General features: G+C 52.7%; 1 protein-coding gene across 4 annotated transcripts in view; it reads left to right on the top strand.

The window, feature by feature from the left end:
- The first annotated feature begins 2016 nt into the window (after positions 1–2016).
- The window catches only part of TMEM200B (transmembrane protein 200B), a 31262-nt gene continuing 14573 nt past the window's right edge, over positions 2017–18705 (top strand). The window contains exons 1-2 of one of the 4 annotated variants that reach the window (XM_068159389.1): positions 2017–2441; positions 11663–11907. In XM_068159389.1, coding sequence (XP_068015490.1) covers positions 11736–11907 — 172 coding nt within the window. In that variant the 5' untranslated portion in view covers positions 2017–2441; positions 11663–11735. Of the gene's footprint in view, positions 2442–11662; positions 11908–11929; positions 12255–15393; positions 15413–18705 lie in introns of those variants that run through there. The other 3 variants (XM_068159391.1, XM_068159392.1, XM_068159393.1) reach the window with 3 other exon arrangements.

Genomic DNA, 18705 nt, shown 5'->3' with positions numbered 1-18705 from the left:
TTGCAAAAAGTCCCACACCAGCTTTCTTGTAGGCCCCCTGCAGGTAATCCCTAATGGTTTCCCATTGCAGCCCATCCCAGGACTCTGCTGTCTTCCAAGAGCAGCTTCCAAATTCGAGTGTTTAAAGCTAGCAAATAGTTAACAGTGTGAATCTGCTAAAGCTGCATGCTCACAGAGACACAGAACGGGTTTGGTGGGAAGGAACCTTTAAAGCTCATCCAGTTCAACCCCCTGCAGTCAGCAGGGACAGCTGCCACTAGAGCAGGTTGCCCCAAACAGCCTGACCTGGGATGGTTCCAGGGGTGGGCATCTCCCACCTCTCTGGGCTGCCTGGCACAGGTTCTCGCCACCCTCAATGCTAAAAATCTCTTCCTTCTCTGCAGTCTGAATCTCCCTCTTTCAGTTCAAACCATCACCCCTTGTCCTGTCACAACAGGCCCTGCTCAAGTCTGTCCCCAGCTTTCTGAGCATCCCTATTAAGCACTGGAAGGCCACCAGGTCTCCCTGGATCTTTCTCTTCTCTATACTGAACAGCTCTCTCAGCCTGTCCTCCTTTTGGAGTCTTTGTCTCTCTTTACCTTTCCTTAGTGGCCTGCTGGGCTCCATGGTGTCCCCATCACCATTCTCATTAACCCACCTGGCCCTTTGCATCTGCCTTAGTTGTGATTAGCTGGTAAATTACAGAACACTGTGGAGAATGCCCTTTGGTTGATTTTCCCCCAAACCAGGTGGTGGGAATCTTTCAAGGGTGGAGGTCATGAGGGTGGGTGGTTTTCAGTGCTGGCCAGTGATAGGCCAGGGAGCAATGGGCACAAAGAGAAGCCAGGAGGTTTCACTTATAACTTAAAGAGAAACCTCTTAGGTGTGAGGGTGCTGGAACCAGGTGCCTGGAGAGGTTGCAGAGTCTCCTTCTGTGGAGGGATTCTCAGCACACATCCCCACACCTGCCCCCCCCCAACATTGTCATCCTGGGCAAGCTGCTGTGGGTGCCCTGCTTTAGCAGGGGGGTTGGACTGGATGAGCCAGGAGGAGGTTGGTCTCTTCTCCCAGGCAATCAGCACCAGAACAAGAGGACACAGTCTCAAGTTGTGCCAGGGTAAGTTTAGGCTGGAGGTGAGGAGAAAGTTCTTCACAGAGGGAGTTGTTAGGCATTGGAATGTGCTGCCCAGGGAGGTGGTGGAGTCCCCATCCCTGGAGGGGGTTCAAGAGGGGATTGCATGTGGCACCTAGTGCCATGGTTTAGTCATGAGGTGTTGGGTGACAGGTTGGGCTTGATGACCTTTGAGGTCTTTTCCAACCTTATTGATTCTATAATTCTATGATCTCCAGAGGTCCCTTTCTACCACCAGCATTCTATGATCCTCACAGAGGCACTGCTGGGGGCGAGGGGCTGAAGCTGCAACCTGCAGCACATCCCCAAGAGCTGGGCAGGAGGACCCCAGGCTGCAGATTGCCTTCGGTGCCTGAGGTTAGCAAACCTTTAGACTAAAAATATTGGCGAGCTGGCTCCCAGCCATCATTTCAAAACTCTCCCATCATCAGGGTAAACATTGGCTCTCACTGGATTTTCCCTTCCAAGGTTTTTTTGCTTCTATTTAAACCCAGGGGTTGTTTGCTTTTGTTACCGTGATCGGATCCCAGCCTGGTGAGCTGGGGTGCTGCTGGCACGCTGGGGAACATCACATCTTGCCTGCTCTGCTGAGTCCCCCGGGGCTGTGCTGGGCTGAGTGCTGCTCTTGTGTCCTGCTCTTGTGTCCTTCCACTTGTGAGAGCTGCATTTCTCTGCAGAAGGGATTTTTTTGTTTTGAACCAAGATGTTGATGGAGAAGCCTTAGCAGTGCAGGGTGCATTAATCACCCAAATGGCTGATTATATTTGCAGATTATTCTGCTCAGGCAGAAGGAATATTTTTTGTCCCAAGTCATATTTCTCCTTGGCCAGGCAAAAACCTGCTGTTTATTTTTTTGGATGCTGGAGTTGTTCTGTGGTCAGCTCTGACCATGCTCCTCAGGGCTGGTTCCTCCCTCGTGCCAAGGCTCTCGCATGAGCGCCCAGAGAGGTTTGCACACCCGCTGGTGGGTTTGGGGGGGCTCTGATTTAAGGTGAAGACAGACTTTGGTGGAAGGATGTGCCCCCTGCATTGCTTCATTGCATCATCTCTCCTCTCATCGCCCCTCAGACCAGCTCAAGCCACCTGAGCAAAATCCCTTACACTTTGCCTTTCCCAGAGGCTCACCAGACCCTTCCAATCACACTGAGCTTGGAAGCTGTAACTTCAGGCTTGCATCTGCACACCCTCCATTGAAGCAGGTGGGTGAACCACTTAGCCTGGACCTCCAGAAGAGACCTCTTCCATTCATGTTGCTCATCCTCCTCGACCTGCTCCTCCCCTCCAGCAGCTGTGCCCCGTGGAAGACAGCGATCCCCAGCCCTGCAGCGAGGTAGGTAGAAGAACCTTCACTTGTTGCCTTTCTTTGCTGGTTTCCCATCAGGAAAGGTGTGTCCTGCCCTGCTCATGGGGGTCTGGGTGACCTGATCGCTTACACAGAGATTGCAGCTCCCCTTTGAGCAGCTTCTTTGTTCTCATTAACGCTGGTGTCAACGTTTGCCAAAGGAGCAAATGTGGCCGAGGAGGGGAGAGCCAGCAAGGGGGAGGAGGAGCATCGCCTCCACCCCGAGCAGCACTTCTCCTGCACGATAAAACAAGTGACCACCCACCCTCTCCTCCTTCATCTCCTTTGGAGGGCTCAGCAAAGCAGCTGCCCTGGCACTTCCCTGATGCTTTCTTACATCCTTGCCACTGAGCACAGCTCAGTTTATTAATTTCCCCACGATGCTCTCTCCTCTCTGCATTATTCACCACCCAGACACTGTTAATGTAAGCAAGATATATTTTTTCCCTTTTGGAGATGGATACATTTGCTGCTGGAATGTTTCCAGCTGTTCCTCTGAGAAACACACTGAAGTCTTGTGCAAGAGTATCATAGTATCATCATAGAATCAGTCAGGGTTGGAAGGGACCACAAGGATCATCTAGTTCCAACCCTCCTGCCATGGGCAGGGACACCCCACACTAGATCAGCCTGGCCAGAGCCTCATCCAGCCTGCTCTTAAACACTCCAGGGATGGGGCCTCAACCACCTCCCTGGACAGCCCATTCCAGGGCTTCACCACTCTCATGGGGAAGAACTTCCTCCTCACATCCAGCCTGAATCTCCCCACCTCCAGCTTCATTCCATTCCCCCTAGTCCTAGCACTACCTGAAATCCTGAGAAGTCCCTCCCCAGCCTTCTTGTAGGCCCCCTTCAGATACTGGAAGGCCACAATTAAGTCACCTCTGAGCCTTCTCTTCGCCAGACTGAGTGTCCATGCTACAGCCCCGAGGTGCTGGCGGGGGGGGGAATATTCTGGCATCCACCCAACAGACTTTTTCCCCACCAGCTCCCATCTTGGAGCATGGCACTGATGCCCTCAGTTGTGTGAGTGTTGCATTTGCAGTATGGTTTGTCCTTAAATCAAAGGTTGTGGTTTCACCAGGGTCACTCTGACCATAGAATCATAGAATGGGTTGGGTTGGAAGGCACCTAAAACATCATCCAGTCTCAACCCCCTACCATGGGCAGGGACACCTCTCTCTAGCCCAGGTTGCTCAAGGCTTCATCCAACCAGGCTTGTGTCAGCAGTGGTGGGTCCTCTGGGGCCAGAAAGTGGCTTTTTTTGCAGCAATGTTCATTTAGGAAGCTTTTCCACCTACAAAGTGTGCTCCAATCTCCCTTTCAGCTCTGTGCTTGAGTTGTCTCAGGTTACTGAAGTGTTACAAAACAAAACCACTCAAACCCACCCAAACAGAAACACTCAAAGCCAACCAAACAAAGCCACTCAAAGCCAACCAAACAAAGCCACTCAAAGCCAACCAAACAAAGCCACTCAAAGCCAACCAAACAAAAACCCCCAAAGCCAACCAAACAGAATCACTCAAAGCCAGCCAAACAGAAAACCCCAACCCCAACCAAACAAAAAACCCCAAACAAACAATTGGATATGAGGGAAAAATGTCTTTCTAGAAAGAGTGGTCAGGAAGAGGCTGCCCAGGGAGGTGGTGGAGTCACCTGGAGGTGTTCAAGAAGCTGTAGATGTGGTGCTTCAGGATAGAGTTTCGTGCTCATGGTAGTTGGGTTATGATTGGACTCAATGATCTTAGAGGTCTTTTCCTACTTGAATGATTCTAAGGTAGTGCCAAACTCGGCTGGTTTCCATGCCTGGGGTCGTGGCTGTGCTGGGAGGCAGCAGCTCTGTGGGTCAGGGCTGCCTGGAAGCCTCCTCCTCCTCCTGCAGCAGTCTGACTCCGGAATGAAGCTTTTCCGCTCTGGTAGCCAGGGCAGGAGGCTCTGGGCTGTGTTATGCCTGGCAGCAGGGAAGCTCTGGCACGTCTCTGCCTTACCAAGTGGGACCACACAACTGTTCAATGAGTCTCTAGATGGCTCTCACACCGTCTTGAACTCATCTCTCTTAGGGGTGGGATTGAGAAAGGCCAGAGGAGGGCTGAGGTATAAATTTCCCTTTCCCCGAGCACGTCTCTGCGGCTGGCCGCTGCCTGAGGGAGGTCTTGCTCTCTGCTTTCCAGGGGAAAACTTTTCAAGCAGCTCATTTCAGAAGAAACACAACAATTGAAACTTGGATTGATTTCTTATTTTTTTCCCCAGGAAATAGTTTTGGGTTTTTTTCTTTCTCCTTCTTACTCTGTGCCAGTGCCATGTGCTGAGAGGATTAACCTAATTAGTCTTCCCAGCTCAGCAGCACCTTCCCTGTGTTTCTCCCTGGGTTGTTTTTCCTTCCTCTCTCTGATCCTGCCTGGATGACTCCACATCCACTACAAAGGGAAAACCTTTATAAACTTGGATTGGAGCTTCTGCTCCTGGAGCCAAGGAACCTTCTTCCAGGTGGGATAAAAATACAGAGATTTGCCCCTGGGACTGCAAAGCAAAGGGCTGGACCTGAGCACAGGTGGTTACAAAATGATCCCTGTCCATTCCTAGCCTCAAAGGGCTTGTGGTGGTGACCAGGAGGAGCATAACATGCTCATGTCCCCAAACCCCACATTATCCACCCCAGCTGGAGGCTCTTGGCATGGCAGGAGTACTTAACCATGAGCCTGGGCTCTCATTTCAGGTGCTGTGTTTAACTAACCCCCAAGTGATTGGAGTACCCCAACCTTTGTGGTGGGGTGAAGGAGCTTCTGGGAGGTGCTACTGGCAATATCCTCCCTAGTGGTTTTCTATCACTCAGATAGAATCATAGAATGGGCTGGGCTGGAAGGGACCTCCAAAGGTCATCCAGTCTGCCCTCCCCACAGTCAGCAGGGACATCCCCAACTGGATCAGGCTGCCCAGGGCCTCATCAAGCATCACCTTGAATATCCCCAGGGAAGGGACCTCAACCCTGGGCAACCTGTTGCAGTGCTCCACCACCCTCATAGTAAAGGTGAGATGAAGGTGATGTTTCTGTGTGAGGTTCATCAATGGGACAAGCTGGGAATATGTGGGTTTGGATGGTGGAAATTGGCAAGAGGTGTCTTCACAGAGCAGTGTGGTGTAGTGAAGTGAATTCTCAGAGCACCATTTGATCTTCCCAAGTCTTCAGCCAGAGCAGTAGCAAACGCATCCCTTTCAGAGGACACGTCTGGTTAAGATCATCTACTGCTTCCTCTGAAACAAGATTTAAAATAGGAGACCTCCCCTTCAAAGAGGCAGCTTTGTTTAGCAGTACAATTGATTAATTACTGGAAGGGCTAAAGAAAACAAAGTCTTCTGTTGATCCCTCGGGGTAGGCCCTGCTGTGGCAGAGATCCTCTGCAGAGATGTGGCTTTACCTTCCCTCACCCTCACCACAGCCTCTTCCTCTCAGCCAGAAACCAAACAGCTCTGGACCCTGAGGGACCATCATTGCTCTTGACCATTTTCTGGAGGAAGCAGTGTCCAGATGGGTGTAGACCTGTCTGCTGGTAGCTGCAGCACAGAGCATCAACTGCTCAGCTGGAGGGCAAGTGAGGACAGGAGCTCCAGCCCACCCCTGCCGTATGCGAGTGCTGTCGGCTCTCATCCCTTCTCCCTGGGCACGTGCAGGGGAGAGGGAAATAAGGCAGGACAGGCTTTGTGTGGTCTGCTGTGGGCCAGGGCAATGTCAGAAGGATGATTCCTTTCAACTGGAATCAGCTGAACGTCTTGTCTGAGGCATCTCAGCTCCTCGGTGACGGGAGAAGCAACCAGCACGTGTGGTGGTGATTGGATGCTGGTGCTCTAACACAGCTGACTGGGGATCAGCTCTGCAAACAGTGACTTGCCCCACACAGGTTCACTGACTGCATCAGGTAGGAAGGGACCCTCAAAGGTCATCATATCCAACTCCCCTGCAGGCAGCAGGGACACCTCCAACTAGGTAGTCTCCAGGGATGGAGCCTCAGCCACATCCCTGGGCAATGTGTTCCAGTGTTTCACCACTCTCACTGTGAAGAACTTCCTCCTGATGTCCAACCTAAACCTGCCCTGCTCCAGTTTCAAACCATTGCCCCTTGTCCTATCCCCACAGGCCCTCCCCAGCTTTCCTGCAGGTATGAGGTCTCCCTGCAGCCTTCTCTTCTCCAGGCTGAACAGCCCCAACTCTCTGAGCCTGTCCTCATAGCAGAAGGGTTCCAGCCCTCTGATCATCTTTGTGGCTCCTTGGAAGAGCCCTGAAGACAGCTGACCTCCCATGGCTAAGGTCAGAGGTGGTCAATCCCCGCAAGTGAGATCTATGGGATGTTTATCTCCTGTGGAATTCCAGTAAGAGGGCAGGAGTCTTCTCTCTCTTCCTTCGTGCCTGCCTGCTCAGGCTCAGAGCATGATTAACCTAGAAAAGCTCCTCGGATGTTCAGCAAGTGCTGAGCAACTCCAGGAAACCGTAGGCTGGGAAACGTCCTCAGCTGCTGGAGGGGCTGGTGCTGTGGGCACAAGGCTCAGGTGGTCCCAGAGGTGGGGTGTGTGGAAGCTCCTTCCTCACAGGGCAGGAGGGGTCAATTAATTCAGTGCTGCTCAGGCAGCTCAGTGTAAATCCACAGATAAGAAAAATCAATAGCTGGATGTGAGATCATGAAAGAGTCCCAAAAGGATGAAAAACCAACCCCACTCTGCTGCTCCTATGGGAGCTTGGCTTCAGCAGGACTCATAAAATCACCACTTGAGCTCTCAGCAGTGTTAATTATTTCCCTGCCCCCATTAGCAGGGTTAGTGAATTACTCTCCCACAAGGCATCTCCTTTTTTATCCCCTGGTTTTCATCTAGACACAGGCACTTGGAGACCAAATCTAAGTCTTCTGCTTAATGTGGTGTCAAAATCCATTGCTCCTCAGCTGATCCCTTTCCCCTGGAACCCCTTCTGTCTCGTTGAGAAGCTGAAAGAGCTCGTGCTGCTGCCCTGGGAGAGCTCCAGGGACTGTGAGCTGATTCGTTTCCCTGGTCTCCAGAAAATCATCCCACATTTCACATCATTTCTAGGAAGATTAAGCAGCACATAGAGGAAAGCAGCACTCCAGCAGCCAAGTTCCCTCTTGGGACATAACTGCTTCTTCCCAGGAATTTCTTCTCTCTGGGCAGGAGCTGAGGCCAAGACTCTTCTTTGGTTACTCTTTAATTAGTTCCTAAGTTCCTCTGGTGTGAGTGTGGATGTCCACAAATTAGGATGATGATCTCTGTAAGCACTTTGTGAGGAATGGAGCTTTGTGAGGCCCCTGCATCATGGCACAGCTTCCCTCTGGACCTGCACATCTCCTTCCCTGCCTGTTTCTTGCCTTTTTTCCCCCCTGTGTTTAGCTTCTAGTACTTGCTTAGGATCAAAGAACCTCAGACCAGTTTGAACGGGAGAGGAACTTTGAAAGTCATCCAGTCCAACCCCCCAGCAGTCAGCAGGGACATCTGCAACTAGAGCAGGTTGCTCACAGCCCCAAACAACCTGACCTAGAATGGTTCCAGGGATGGGGCATCTCCCACCTCTGGGCAACCTGGGTCAGGCTCTCACCCCCAGCATAAACATTTCTCTCTTCTCTCCAGTCTGAATCTTCCTCTTTTAGTTGCAAACCATCACTCCTTGTCCTGTCACAACAGGCCCTGCTCAAAAGTCTGTCCCCAGCTCTCTGATCCTCCCCTTTAAGTCCTGAAAGGCCACCAGAAGGTCTCCCTGCAGCCTTCCCTTCTCCAGGCAGAACAAGCCAAACTTTCTCAGCCTGGCCTCACAGCAGAGAGTTTCCAGTGCTCCAGCATTGCTGTGTCCTCCTCTGGCCCTCTTCTGGCCCCATCTGTGCTGAGGACTCCAGAGCTGCCCCAGCACTGCAGGAGGGTTCTCAGCAGAGCACAGCAGAGGGTCAGAATCCCCTCCCTGCCCCTGCTGCCCACACTGCAGAGGATCAGCCCAGGACAGGCTGGTTCTGGGCTGGCAGTGCTCAGTGCCAGCTCATGCCCAGCTTCTCATCGACCGACACCCCCAAGACCTTTCCTGCAGGGCCAGCCTGGATTTGTGCTTGGGATTGCTTCCTGTTGTCCATGTCTGGGTCAGGATCTCAGCTAAATACCCCATGGCAGGGGGGATGGGAAAAAACAATGGGTCAGGTGGCTCAGACCCCTTCAAGGGTGGCTTAGATCCCTGCCACCATCCAGCTCCACTGAGCTCCCAACACTTTCCCCGGAGAGAAGGAAAGAGGCTGCTTTGGTTTTTCAGCTGCAGCCCCCAGAGATGCTCCTTGGGCTTGACTCCTTGACAGGTTTCAGCTAATAATCACACCCCAAAGTGCCTGCAAATATAATCAGTGGTAAATGCAGTGCTATAGTCATGCTGGGCAAGAGGAGAGGTGCCACTTAGCAGCTCCAGAAAAGCCTGCAAAGAATCAGCTTTCTTCAGACTATTGGTCCTTGGGGAAGGATAGCACATGCAATATTCAGTGGGACATGGAAAGCAACACGAAAGAGCCATAAATATCTCCAGGAAAAATATCACTGGTGGAGACTAGGAAGCTGGAGAGGATCAGAGGTCTGGAGAGCCTCTTCTGTGAGTCAACAGCAGGCCTTGAGACCTTTGAATCACAGAGTGGTTTGTGTTGAAAAAGGTCACCTGCTTCCAACCTCCCTGCCATGGGCAGGGACATCTGCAACTAGAGCAGGTTGCTCGGAGCCCCAGACAACCTGACCTGGAATGATTCCAGGGAAGGAGCATCTCCCACCTCTCTGGGCAACCTGGGACAGGGTCTCACCAGCCTCAGTGGAAAAAATGTCTTCCCTCCAGTCTGAATCTCCCTCTTTTAGTTTCAAGCCATCACCCCTTGTCCTGTCACAAGAGGCCCTGCTCAAAAGTCTGTCCCCCTTTAAGCATTGAAATGCCACAAGAAAGTCTTCCTGGAGCCTTCTCTTCTCTGGGCTGAGCAACCCCAACTCTCTCAGCCTGGCCTCACAGCAGAGGGCTTCCAGCCCCTTTCCTACCCTTTAGCTCTTGCTGAGCATTGCTCAGATCCCCTCTCAGGCTGCTCTTCTCCAGGCTAAACAGCCCCAGGGCTCTCAGCCTTTCCTCCTCACAGAGATGCTCCAATCCCTTCAGCATCTTTATAGCCTCTGCTGGACTCTCTCCAGCAGTTCTCTGTCTTTCTTGAACTGGGAGCCCAGAACTGGACCCAGGACACCAGCAGGGCAGAGTAGAAGGGGAGGAGAACCTCCCTTGATCTGTTGGCCACACTCTTCATGCCTCCCAGGAGGCCATTGGCCTTTGCGGCCATGAGGGCACATTGCTGGCTCACAGGCAACTTGTTACCCCTCAGAAGGACTCCCAGGTGCATCTCTGCAGAGCTGCTTCCCAGCAGGTCAGCCCCACACCTGTACTGGTGCAATGCATACAGACATGTGTGGCCTGGGATGGGTTGTACAGGGCTTGGTGTTTTCTAGGTGGAACTCCTCACCAAAGCTGTGTAACTGCTGTTATTTCTCCTCCTGGATTCCTGTCTGTGCATCCAGCCCCCTCACCTCTGCTCCATGCCCTCAGCCCCACCAGCTGAGTCCTCTCCAACAAGGCTCTTGGAGAGAAGAGGTTAAAATCCACCCGGTGCCAACGAACTCCAACCAAGGGCTTTGAAGTTTGCTGAGGGCCAGAGGCAAGACCTTGCAGTGGGAAGGGCTGTGCTGTGCTAATTGCAAACAGCATTACTGGCTCTGCTCACAAACCCACTCCACACTCTGCCTGACTGCACCTCGACAGCCTCCAACCCTGTCCTGGCAGAGTGGGAGCTCACAAGGGCTGCTCCCAGAGTCTGGAGAGCAGCTTTGGGATGTTTGTCCTTGAGAACTGGGTCACACAACAGAGCAGGGAGAGGCTGAGCAGTCCTTTGGCTGGGAAGGCTCAAGTTGGGCTCCTGTTGGCAAAGCAGGGGGAGGCAGGCTGGCATTGCCTGCTTGGTGGCATTGCCTGCTTGGTAGCATGCCGGGTTCATTAGGAGCAAGGAGGGCAGGAGGCTGGCAGGGGAGGGAGCAGAATGTCTGTGTGTGTGTGAGAGCCTGTCTGTCTGTCTCTGTGTGTGTGAGCCTGTCTGTCTATCTGTGTGTGAGCCTGTCTGTGTGTGTCTGTGTGTCCCTATGCAAGCCTGTCTGTCTGTGTGTGTGTGGTAATGGTTGCCACATGGATGCTTGGCTGGCTGGGACTGGGCAGATCCCAGTTCTCATGATGGGTTGAAGCTGCAGGATGTTCTTTGTGGGCACCTTTGCCCTGGAGCAGCCCAGCCTGGGCCAGCAGCAGGGTGGTGTTTTGCCCATCTCTTGCAGGAGGCAGAGGGTTGCCCTGAATTCCACATTTCCATTATTTCTCCAGACAGGAGTGTGAGATAAACGGGACTCTGCTGACACATCTTTGCTTTTGGGAGCTTTGAGCCTGTTGTATCTTCTCCTTGCAAACCCTCTCCCATGCCCAGCAGGGACCATGCTCAGTACTGACTTTGCACCCAGTGGGATTTGAGCCATCTCCCCACTGGTGACCAGGGAAGCCCAGGGAAAGGGACAGGACTTTTGTCCAGCTGAGGATCCAAACCCAAGGCTGTGCCCAGCCCTCACCAAGATCCCATCAAAGAGGATGACACATTTCAGCTGTTAGCCAGGGCAGAAGGGACCTCCTGGAGAGCCTGCAGAGCTGGGTGGCTCAGCTGAGGCTGGAAAAGGACAATGCTGCAGCCCATGACATGTGGGGTTTATTTAACCCCCAGGCAGATGCTGTTGCTCCCTTCCTTTGTGAGTGATCTGTGTTGGTGCTGAGCCTTTGGGTAGGAATTTACAAGGTGCTCTGCAAGAGGAGCTGGAAAGGCACTGGCTCCTGATGTGCTGAGGTGTGGAGGAGGCTGAAGTCAGCACTGGAGGAGAGGCAGAGCCTGGAAAACTCACTGTAAAGATGAAAGAGAGCAGGGCTGTTGCAACACAGCCTCTTTTTTTCCCCTCCCCTCTTCTCTCTTATTTTCAAGGTGAAAATGCTTTTGCTGCAAAAATTCTGACTTTAATCTTAATTGCAGTCGTTAGCAAGGAGCTAGTCTGGGGTGGCAGGCTGGCTGCTGGAGGGTGCTTTGCCACTTTGGTGGCCTAAAACTGCATATTTCTGGATCTCTTATCACCAGGAGCGCCTGTGATGGAGTGGGAAGCAAGGGCAGGGTGGCACAGCCTGGTCCCACAAGCGCCATTGACCTGTGAATGCTGCAGAGCTCCAGCCCAGTGAGAGAGGTCCTATCTCCCCACCTCGCCCCATCTCCCTCTGCACTCCCACACAGAGCAAGACCTCAGAGATTCGGGTCTGAAAGTGTCCTACTTTATCCTGGAGCTGCTCTCCTGTCCCCAGAGCCTCTGCTCTGGCAGTTTTACCTGGGTAAGCTCCAGCTGTCGCTTCCAGTTCTCTGGGCTCTGTTAAGTGCCTGGCACTTTCATTACTCTTTAAGTGTGCAGAGTTCTTCCAAAATTCATCTTCTTCCCAGGGAGATTCAGCAGTTCCCACAAGCTGCCAGTGCTGATGGTTTGCAGCATCCTAGCCAGGGGTTCCCAATGACCTTCCCCAGCAGCTGGTGGTCGGTGCTGGGGGGATGCTGAAGCTCCAACATTGTGCTTTGTCCTGGTAAACATGGAAAAGTGGGACCACAGCTTCACCATCTGGGCTTTTGCTTGTACCCCATCAGCTGTGGATCTGCTGGTTTGGATCTAGAGAACAGCATGTTGAAGGTACATCCCTGTTGCTAACAGATCATAAAGTGATTGTGGTTGGAAGAGACCTTTCAGATCACCCGGTCCAAACATGAGCCCAGCACTGCCAGGTCAACCATGGCCCTCAGCACCACATCTCCATTGCTCTGAAACCACTCCAGGGATGGGGACTGTACCACTGCCCTGGACAGCCTGGGCCAGGCATTAACAACCCTTTTGGGGAAGAAATTGTTCCTCATATCCAACCTAAACCTCCCCTGCTGCAACTTGTGGCCATGTCCTTTTATCCTGTTGCTTGTTTCTTTGGAGAAGAGACCACCACCCATCTGGCTCCAACCTCCTTTCAGGGAGCTGTAGAGAATCAGAAGGTCTCTCAGCCTCTTTTCCTCCAGGCTGAACACTCCCAGTTCCCTCAGCTGCTCCTCACCAGCCCTGTTCTCCAGACCCCTCCCCAGCTCTGTTCCCCTTCTCTGGACCTGCTCCAGCCTCTCAATGTACTTCTTGGAGTGAGAGGCCCCAAACTGAACTCAGCATTCAGAGTACAGCTTCACATTTCAGTTGAGGTCCCAGTGCAGTCCCTTGGTACATCTGTGGGGGTGGGAACATGCAATTAAAATCTCTCCATTCTGCCAATAATAATTAAGTTCCTTAATGAGCCAGAGACTCTCCACTTCTGCTGAGCACGGGGAGGGTCTGGGGGTGCCTGGTGACATGGCATTCACGGGGAGGTATCCTGCATCAGGATTTATGTTCTGGAGTGAAAACTGAGCTGTCCAGAGGATGTGTAGCAGGCTGGGAGCAGGGCATGGGAACTGGGATTTTTACATCCCAGGACCTGGAGTGCATCAGCAAAGCAGAGCTGGGAGCTGTGCTGGGAGCTGCATCTGAACCCACACTGCTGCCAGCTCCCAGTGCTTGGAAATGGGGATCCCTGCCCCCCAGCTCTTTGCACCTCAGACTCTGTCCCCAGTTCATCCCACTGCCGCTTCCAGTGCTCAGCATCAGCTGTGCTCACAGCCAAAATGACCTACCCCAGCACCAGCCTGGGCAGGGGGAGATGCCTCCAGCTTTCCTGCAATGCAGGAGAAGACATCAAAGGAATGAAACCCCTGACTTGTCCGTGTCCCTCCTCAGCCCCTCTCCTTCCTACATCCCAGTTTGCATCATGGAAAATAGAGTCTGCAGGCTCCAGCCCAGGCTGCTGGCTCTGCTCCATGGAGCTGCTCAGCTGAAACACAGACACCAGTTCCTCCTCTGTCCAGGGAAAGGGCATTTTCCCCCCTCCCTCCTCTGATGCTGCATCACTTCCCCTCTCCAGGAATAGTTGTAGCTGCCTGGGAAGTGCTGAGGAAATGCAGCGGAAGAACCTGCTGCGATTTTCTCCTTCCCTCCTCCTTTTACATCACCCACAACCAATTAAACCCACACAGGCTCAGCTCTTCCCTGCTTTCCTTTTAATTTCAGACCCTCCATAAGAGGAGACCTGATAAAATGCAAGATTAAACGCCTAATACCCAGGATTTGGGATTACAGAGGCCAGGCTGGAGGTAGAAGGATGTGTCTGGTTAAAGTGAGGTTGGAACTGGTGATGCCTTCCTGTGTTTGCTCTCCTGTCAGTGGCATCAACAGGGCAGGACAAGTGTGGAACCCCTGCCCAGATCCAGCCTGGAGGTGTTCAGAAATCCAAGGCTTCACTCACTGATCTTCAGGAGTGGCCTTGGGAGGGGTTTCTGCACAGGGCTGAGGTCCAAATTCCCACCCCACAGCAGCAGGCTGTCTGTGGGACCAAGTCTCCTGAGTTTGTAGGCAGCAGCATCAAATGGCCTCTGTCATGAACCAAACACATTGGCTTGACATCCCCTCTGTTCTCACTCCATGCTGGAAGGTTTCAGGCTTTGATGGCTGGAAAGATGCTGCTGATTTATTCATGGCCACTTCCCACCCATTAGCATTAATAGCTCTCCTTGCTCTGGTCCATCTATGGAGCTCACTCCTGTTCCTGGAAGGTCAAGCATGGTGAGATGCTGGAGCCCAGGTAATTCCTTGGAAATAACTGGTATGCCAGGTTCCCACCCTCAGCATCTGACCTTTCCAAGAGGTGAGCAGGAGGATTGCAACAAATGCCCCCTCTCTGATTCCTCTTTCTCTTGATCCTCTGGCTCAGGAGAAGGAAATTGCAAAGATGAAACTGTGGAGAGCTGGTTTGTGGCTGCCTCCCTCCCAGCTGCTTGCCAGCCACACCATATGGCAAACAAGCTCTGCTCTGGCTTCCTTTGGGTGGGAACTGCCCTTCTGAGTGAATCCCAGCCCTGCATAAACCCCACAGCCCTTGATGAGGTCCCCATGTCTCACTGAGTAGCCAGGGGGTCCCCAGGACCGTTCTAGAGAAGGGAGAATCAAATGTCTGAGATAAACCTCAACATCTGAGCTGGTCAGAGGGAAAGGAGCTCCCCAAAAGATGCTGTTAAATGCCTGGCTGCTTCTGCCCTTTGATTCTCTCTTAGCTTCAGACTCTCTCCTACTCAGCATGCTCTGGCCCTACGCTTCCACCCCACCACCATCACCTTTAAACACAAACAGGATGCAGCTCCAGGGTGCAGCTCCAGGCCTGCTGTCAGGCTGATGTCCCTGGGGGTGGGACGGGAAGGTTCTGTGTTGTAGGGCTGAAATCCCCTGCTGAGACCCTCAGGGGGCTGCCCTGCCAGGAACATGGCAGGGAGCTGCGTGGGAGCATTTTGCATCCTCCCAGGCCCTGGGAAGTGAGAGATGCTCTTTGCTCGTGGCAGCTCTGTGCCTGCAGAGCAGCGTGGGTGGGGGGATCTGAATGTGTCGAGAGAAGGACTGCAGAGGATGTTTGTGGCCAGGGATGAACCCAAGCTTTGTGTCTGAGCTTCAGGTTGGGAGCTTCAGATTGGGTTCATGTCCCTTTCTAAGGTCCTTTGCCCAAGTCCTCCCTCCTCCCGAGGTCTCTACTCCTTGCCTGCACCCCAGGATGTTCATAGAAAGGTTTGGGATGATATGGACCTTGAAGATCACCCGGTTCCAACCCCCTGCTGGGAGCAGGGACACCTTCCACTAGCCCAGGTTGCTGATATCTGAAGCAAAACCACGGATAAAAGCACAAATGTTTGGGAGATGCTGAGACACAGCCGATGGGAAGAGGAGCAGACAATCAGGTTAGTGTTGAGACACTGCTCAGGCTCCTCCTGCAGTAACTCACTTGCACACACAAGACAAGGCTCTGGCCACTGCACCAGGTGATTTGTTTATTGTTACTAATCCTTCAGAGGCTCAGTAGCAGAACTGGAGCCTTCTCCAGGGCTGCCTGGGGAGGTGATGCTCAGGCACAGCGAGAGGTGTCTGAAGTGAGCAAGGCCACGTCTCTGCTGCGGGGATATTCCCTGGCTTTGGGAGATGCAGGGACATTTGGGATATGTTTGGGGGATTATCAATGTGCTGACCCGTTAAAGGTGTGTGTCTTGTGGACCAAGAGAGCTGAGGGGACATCTTCTCCTCATGGATGCCCAAACCCTGTGGTTTCCCTTGAGTGCTGGAGTGAAGATGCTCAGCTCCTGCATCTGTGAAATGAATATTGAAACGTTTTCATGAGATCATGGGATGGTTTGGGTGGGAAGGGACCTTTAAAGCTCATCTGTTCCAGCCCCCCTGCAGTCAGCAGGGACATCTGCAACTAGAGCAGGTTGCTCAGAGCCCCAGACAATCTGACCTGGAATGGTTCCAGGGATGGGGTATCTCCCACCTGTCTGGGCAGCCTGAGCATCATAAATCTCTTCCCACTTTCTGGCCTGAATCTCCCCTTGCCCTGTTGCAAAGAGCATTTTGGCACAGGATGTCTCTGTGTTCTGCCCGTGGCAACAAAGGCCAGGGACATTGACAGACCCCATCGGTGTCCCCTCCACTTAGTCCTTCCACCAGGCTGTGAGCAGGGGACAGCCTTCACCCCTTGCAAGCCAGCACAGCGAGCTGCTAATGAAGTGCTAATGGGGGTGTGACTTAGTAGGGGAGGGGGTAAACAAGGAATGGGCAGTGTGGAGGGTGTGAAGTGCAGCCTGGGAACCAAGGTGAGAACTGGGCATGAGGAGGACAATGCTTTCCTGGTGGGCTCCATCCCTTGAGAGTGCCCATGCCAGAAGGGTTTCTGTGGCTGAAAACCTGTTTCCCTCTTTGGCCCTGATGGTTTTGTTGGACTTCTCCAGGCTTTCTCCCGTAGCATGAGACATCACAAAGATCCCTGAACTGCTGGGGTTTGGCCAAGCTGCCCTACCTGGCATCAGCAAGCGCTCAGCCTGCCCTGAGCCCTGCCCCAGCCCTGCCCTGAGCCCTGCCCCAGCCCTGCCCTGCCCGCGCCGGCACAGCAGGATAGGGTTGGAAATACAAATTGCCTTCCCCCAGGAGCTGTGTGGAGCTGGAATTGTTATGGCTCATTTTGAAATGAAAAGGCAATCTCCAGATATGTCATTTCTGCAAAACATCCCAGCCCAGCTTTAGCTGAAGCACTCTGCTCCAGCTTTTATATTTCTTGCTTCGACATTAGCGAGCACTAATGCTCTGCAATTTAGAACATAACCCAAATGACAAACCCAAAGACTATGATGCAGGAACGTCTCCAAGATCTGGGGAAGAGTCAAGCTTTTTGGTGCATTTTGGGATAAGCCTTCATAGAATGCTTTGGGTTGGAAGGGACCTTGAAGATCATCCAGTTCCAACCCTGCTGGCATCGATAGGGACACCTCCCTCCAGCCCAGGTTGCTCAAGACCTCATCCAACCTGCCCTTGAGCACCTTGAGGGAAGGGGCATCCATGACCTCCCTGGGCAACCTGTTCCAGTGTCTCACCACCCTCACTCTCAAGAATTTCTCTCTAATATGTAGTCTGCCTGGATGGTCCCTTCTTCCCATCAGGAGTCTGATCTCCATCTCTTGTGTGACCAAGCAAACAAAGCAAACTAGAGAAGAGCAGATTTGGATTGGATATTAGGAACAAGTTCTTTACCATGAGGGTGATGGAACACTGGAACAGGTTTCCCAAGGAGGTGGTTGAGGCCCCATCCTTGGAAGTATTCAGGGTGAGGCTTTAGAGGGCTCTGGGCAGCCTGATGTAGTGGAGGATGTCTCTGCTGACTGCAGAGGGGATTGGACCATATACCCTTTGGAGGTCCTTTCCAACCCAAACCATTCTGTGATTCTCTAACCAGATGTAGCTACTCCAGAGCAAAACCCCTTGATCTGAACACTTCTGGCTGCTTAAAATTAGGGCCTGAGCCACCCACAGAGGTGGTAGGTGTGTGTAGGATGGGAGCAACCACCTTTCCTCTGGCTCTCTGTGGTTCCACACACCACTAGTGTGTATTCAGCTTCAAAGAGATGCTGGGGGAGATGAAACCCAGCTCCAGTGCAGATTTACTCCCCCAGCTCCTGCTAAGGCTCTGCTGTTGGAGCTGGAAATGCAACGGCCAAGTGGCTTCTGGCTATTGCTGGTCCCGGGTGTGCAGCGTCTTCCTCCTCATTCCTCCTCCTCCTCTCCCTGAGTGGCTGCTGGAGCATCAGGAATGTAACTGCAGCAGGCAGTGTTATCTTCCCAAACAGTCTGTGTCAAGAGTGGAGGTGTTCCTGTGGACTTTCAGTTGCGTAAGACCTGTCAGAGCTGGGGTTTGGCCTGGAGTTATCAGCTTGATGTTCCCTGCAAGGGGAAAACCTTTCTTTTGGGCTTGGTTGTGCGGAAGGAGGAATCCTTTACACTGAGCTCTGCAAGCCCTGAGCCTGGTCAGGCGAGGAGGAATGGCTTTACATGGCAGTGGAGGAGAGATGCCATAAATCAGATCCCACCTCCTCTCCTGCACAAGCATTCCCGGGGCAGGGAATAAACTCCAGCACCACACGGAGCAGCGTGAGGCGGTGCCATCCAGGAACAGTGTGCAGAGCCGGATTAGAAATCACTGGAGAGAGGGGAGAGATTTCCTGTGAAGCTTTGGGAAGCTGTTCAAAGTAGCTGGCTTTGTAAATTGGGTTAACTGGTATTAATCTGTGAGAATCTGCAGGTTTTCCTCCACGTGGAGACACGGGTGACATTTCCAGAGCTCCGCTCTTTCTGCTTCTCCAGGCTCCCACTGAAAAGTCAGAGATAATTACTTTTCCAGGGACATAAAGGTAATAACTCTGCATTGACAGAAGATGATTAATAACCAGGCTGTTTGTATTTACAGCTGCTTCAGCCACCACTCCAACAGGACGACCTCCCAAGCAGCCCCTGGAGCTCTTTGTCCCGTGGCACTGGGAATCTGGTGCCGTGGGGAGTTCCAGGCAGGGCACCCAAGAAAAAAAATCTTTCTGAAAGGGACTTTGGGAAGCTGCTGACTCATCCTCTTGCTCCTAGTGCCTCACCCAAACCTCCTTCCCTGCCTGCCTTGCATCAGTGGATGGTGCAGAATGGTTATGCCCTCTTCTCTCTG

Source organism: Melanerpes formicivorus, unplaced genomic scaffold (genome assembly GCF_026170545.1).
Source record: "Melanerpes formicivorus ecotype bairdi unplaced genomic scaffold, bMelFor1.0.p_v2 SCAF_45, whole genome shotgun sequence".
Taxonomy (NCBI): Eukaryota; Metazoa; Chordata; class Aves; order Piciformes; family Picidae; genus Melanerpes; species Melanerpes formicivorus.
This window is presented reverse-complemented; position numbering and strand designations above follow the sequence as displayed.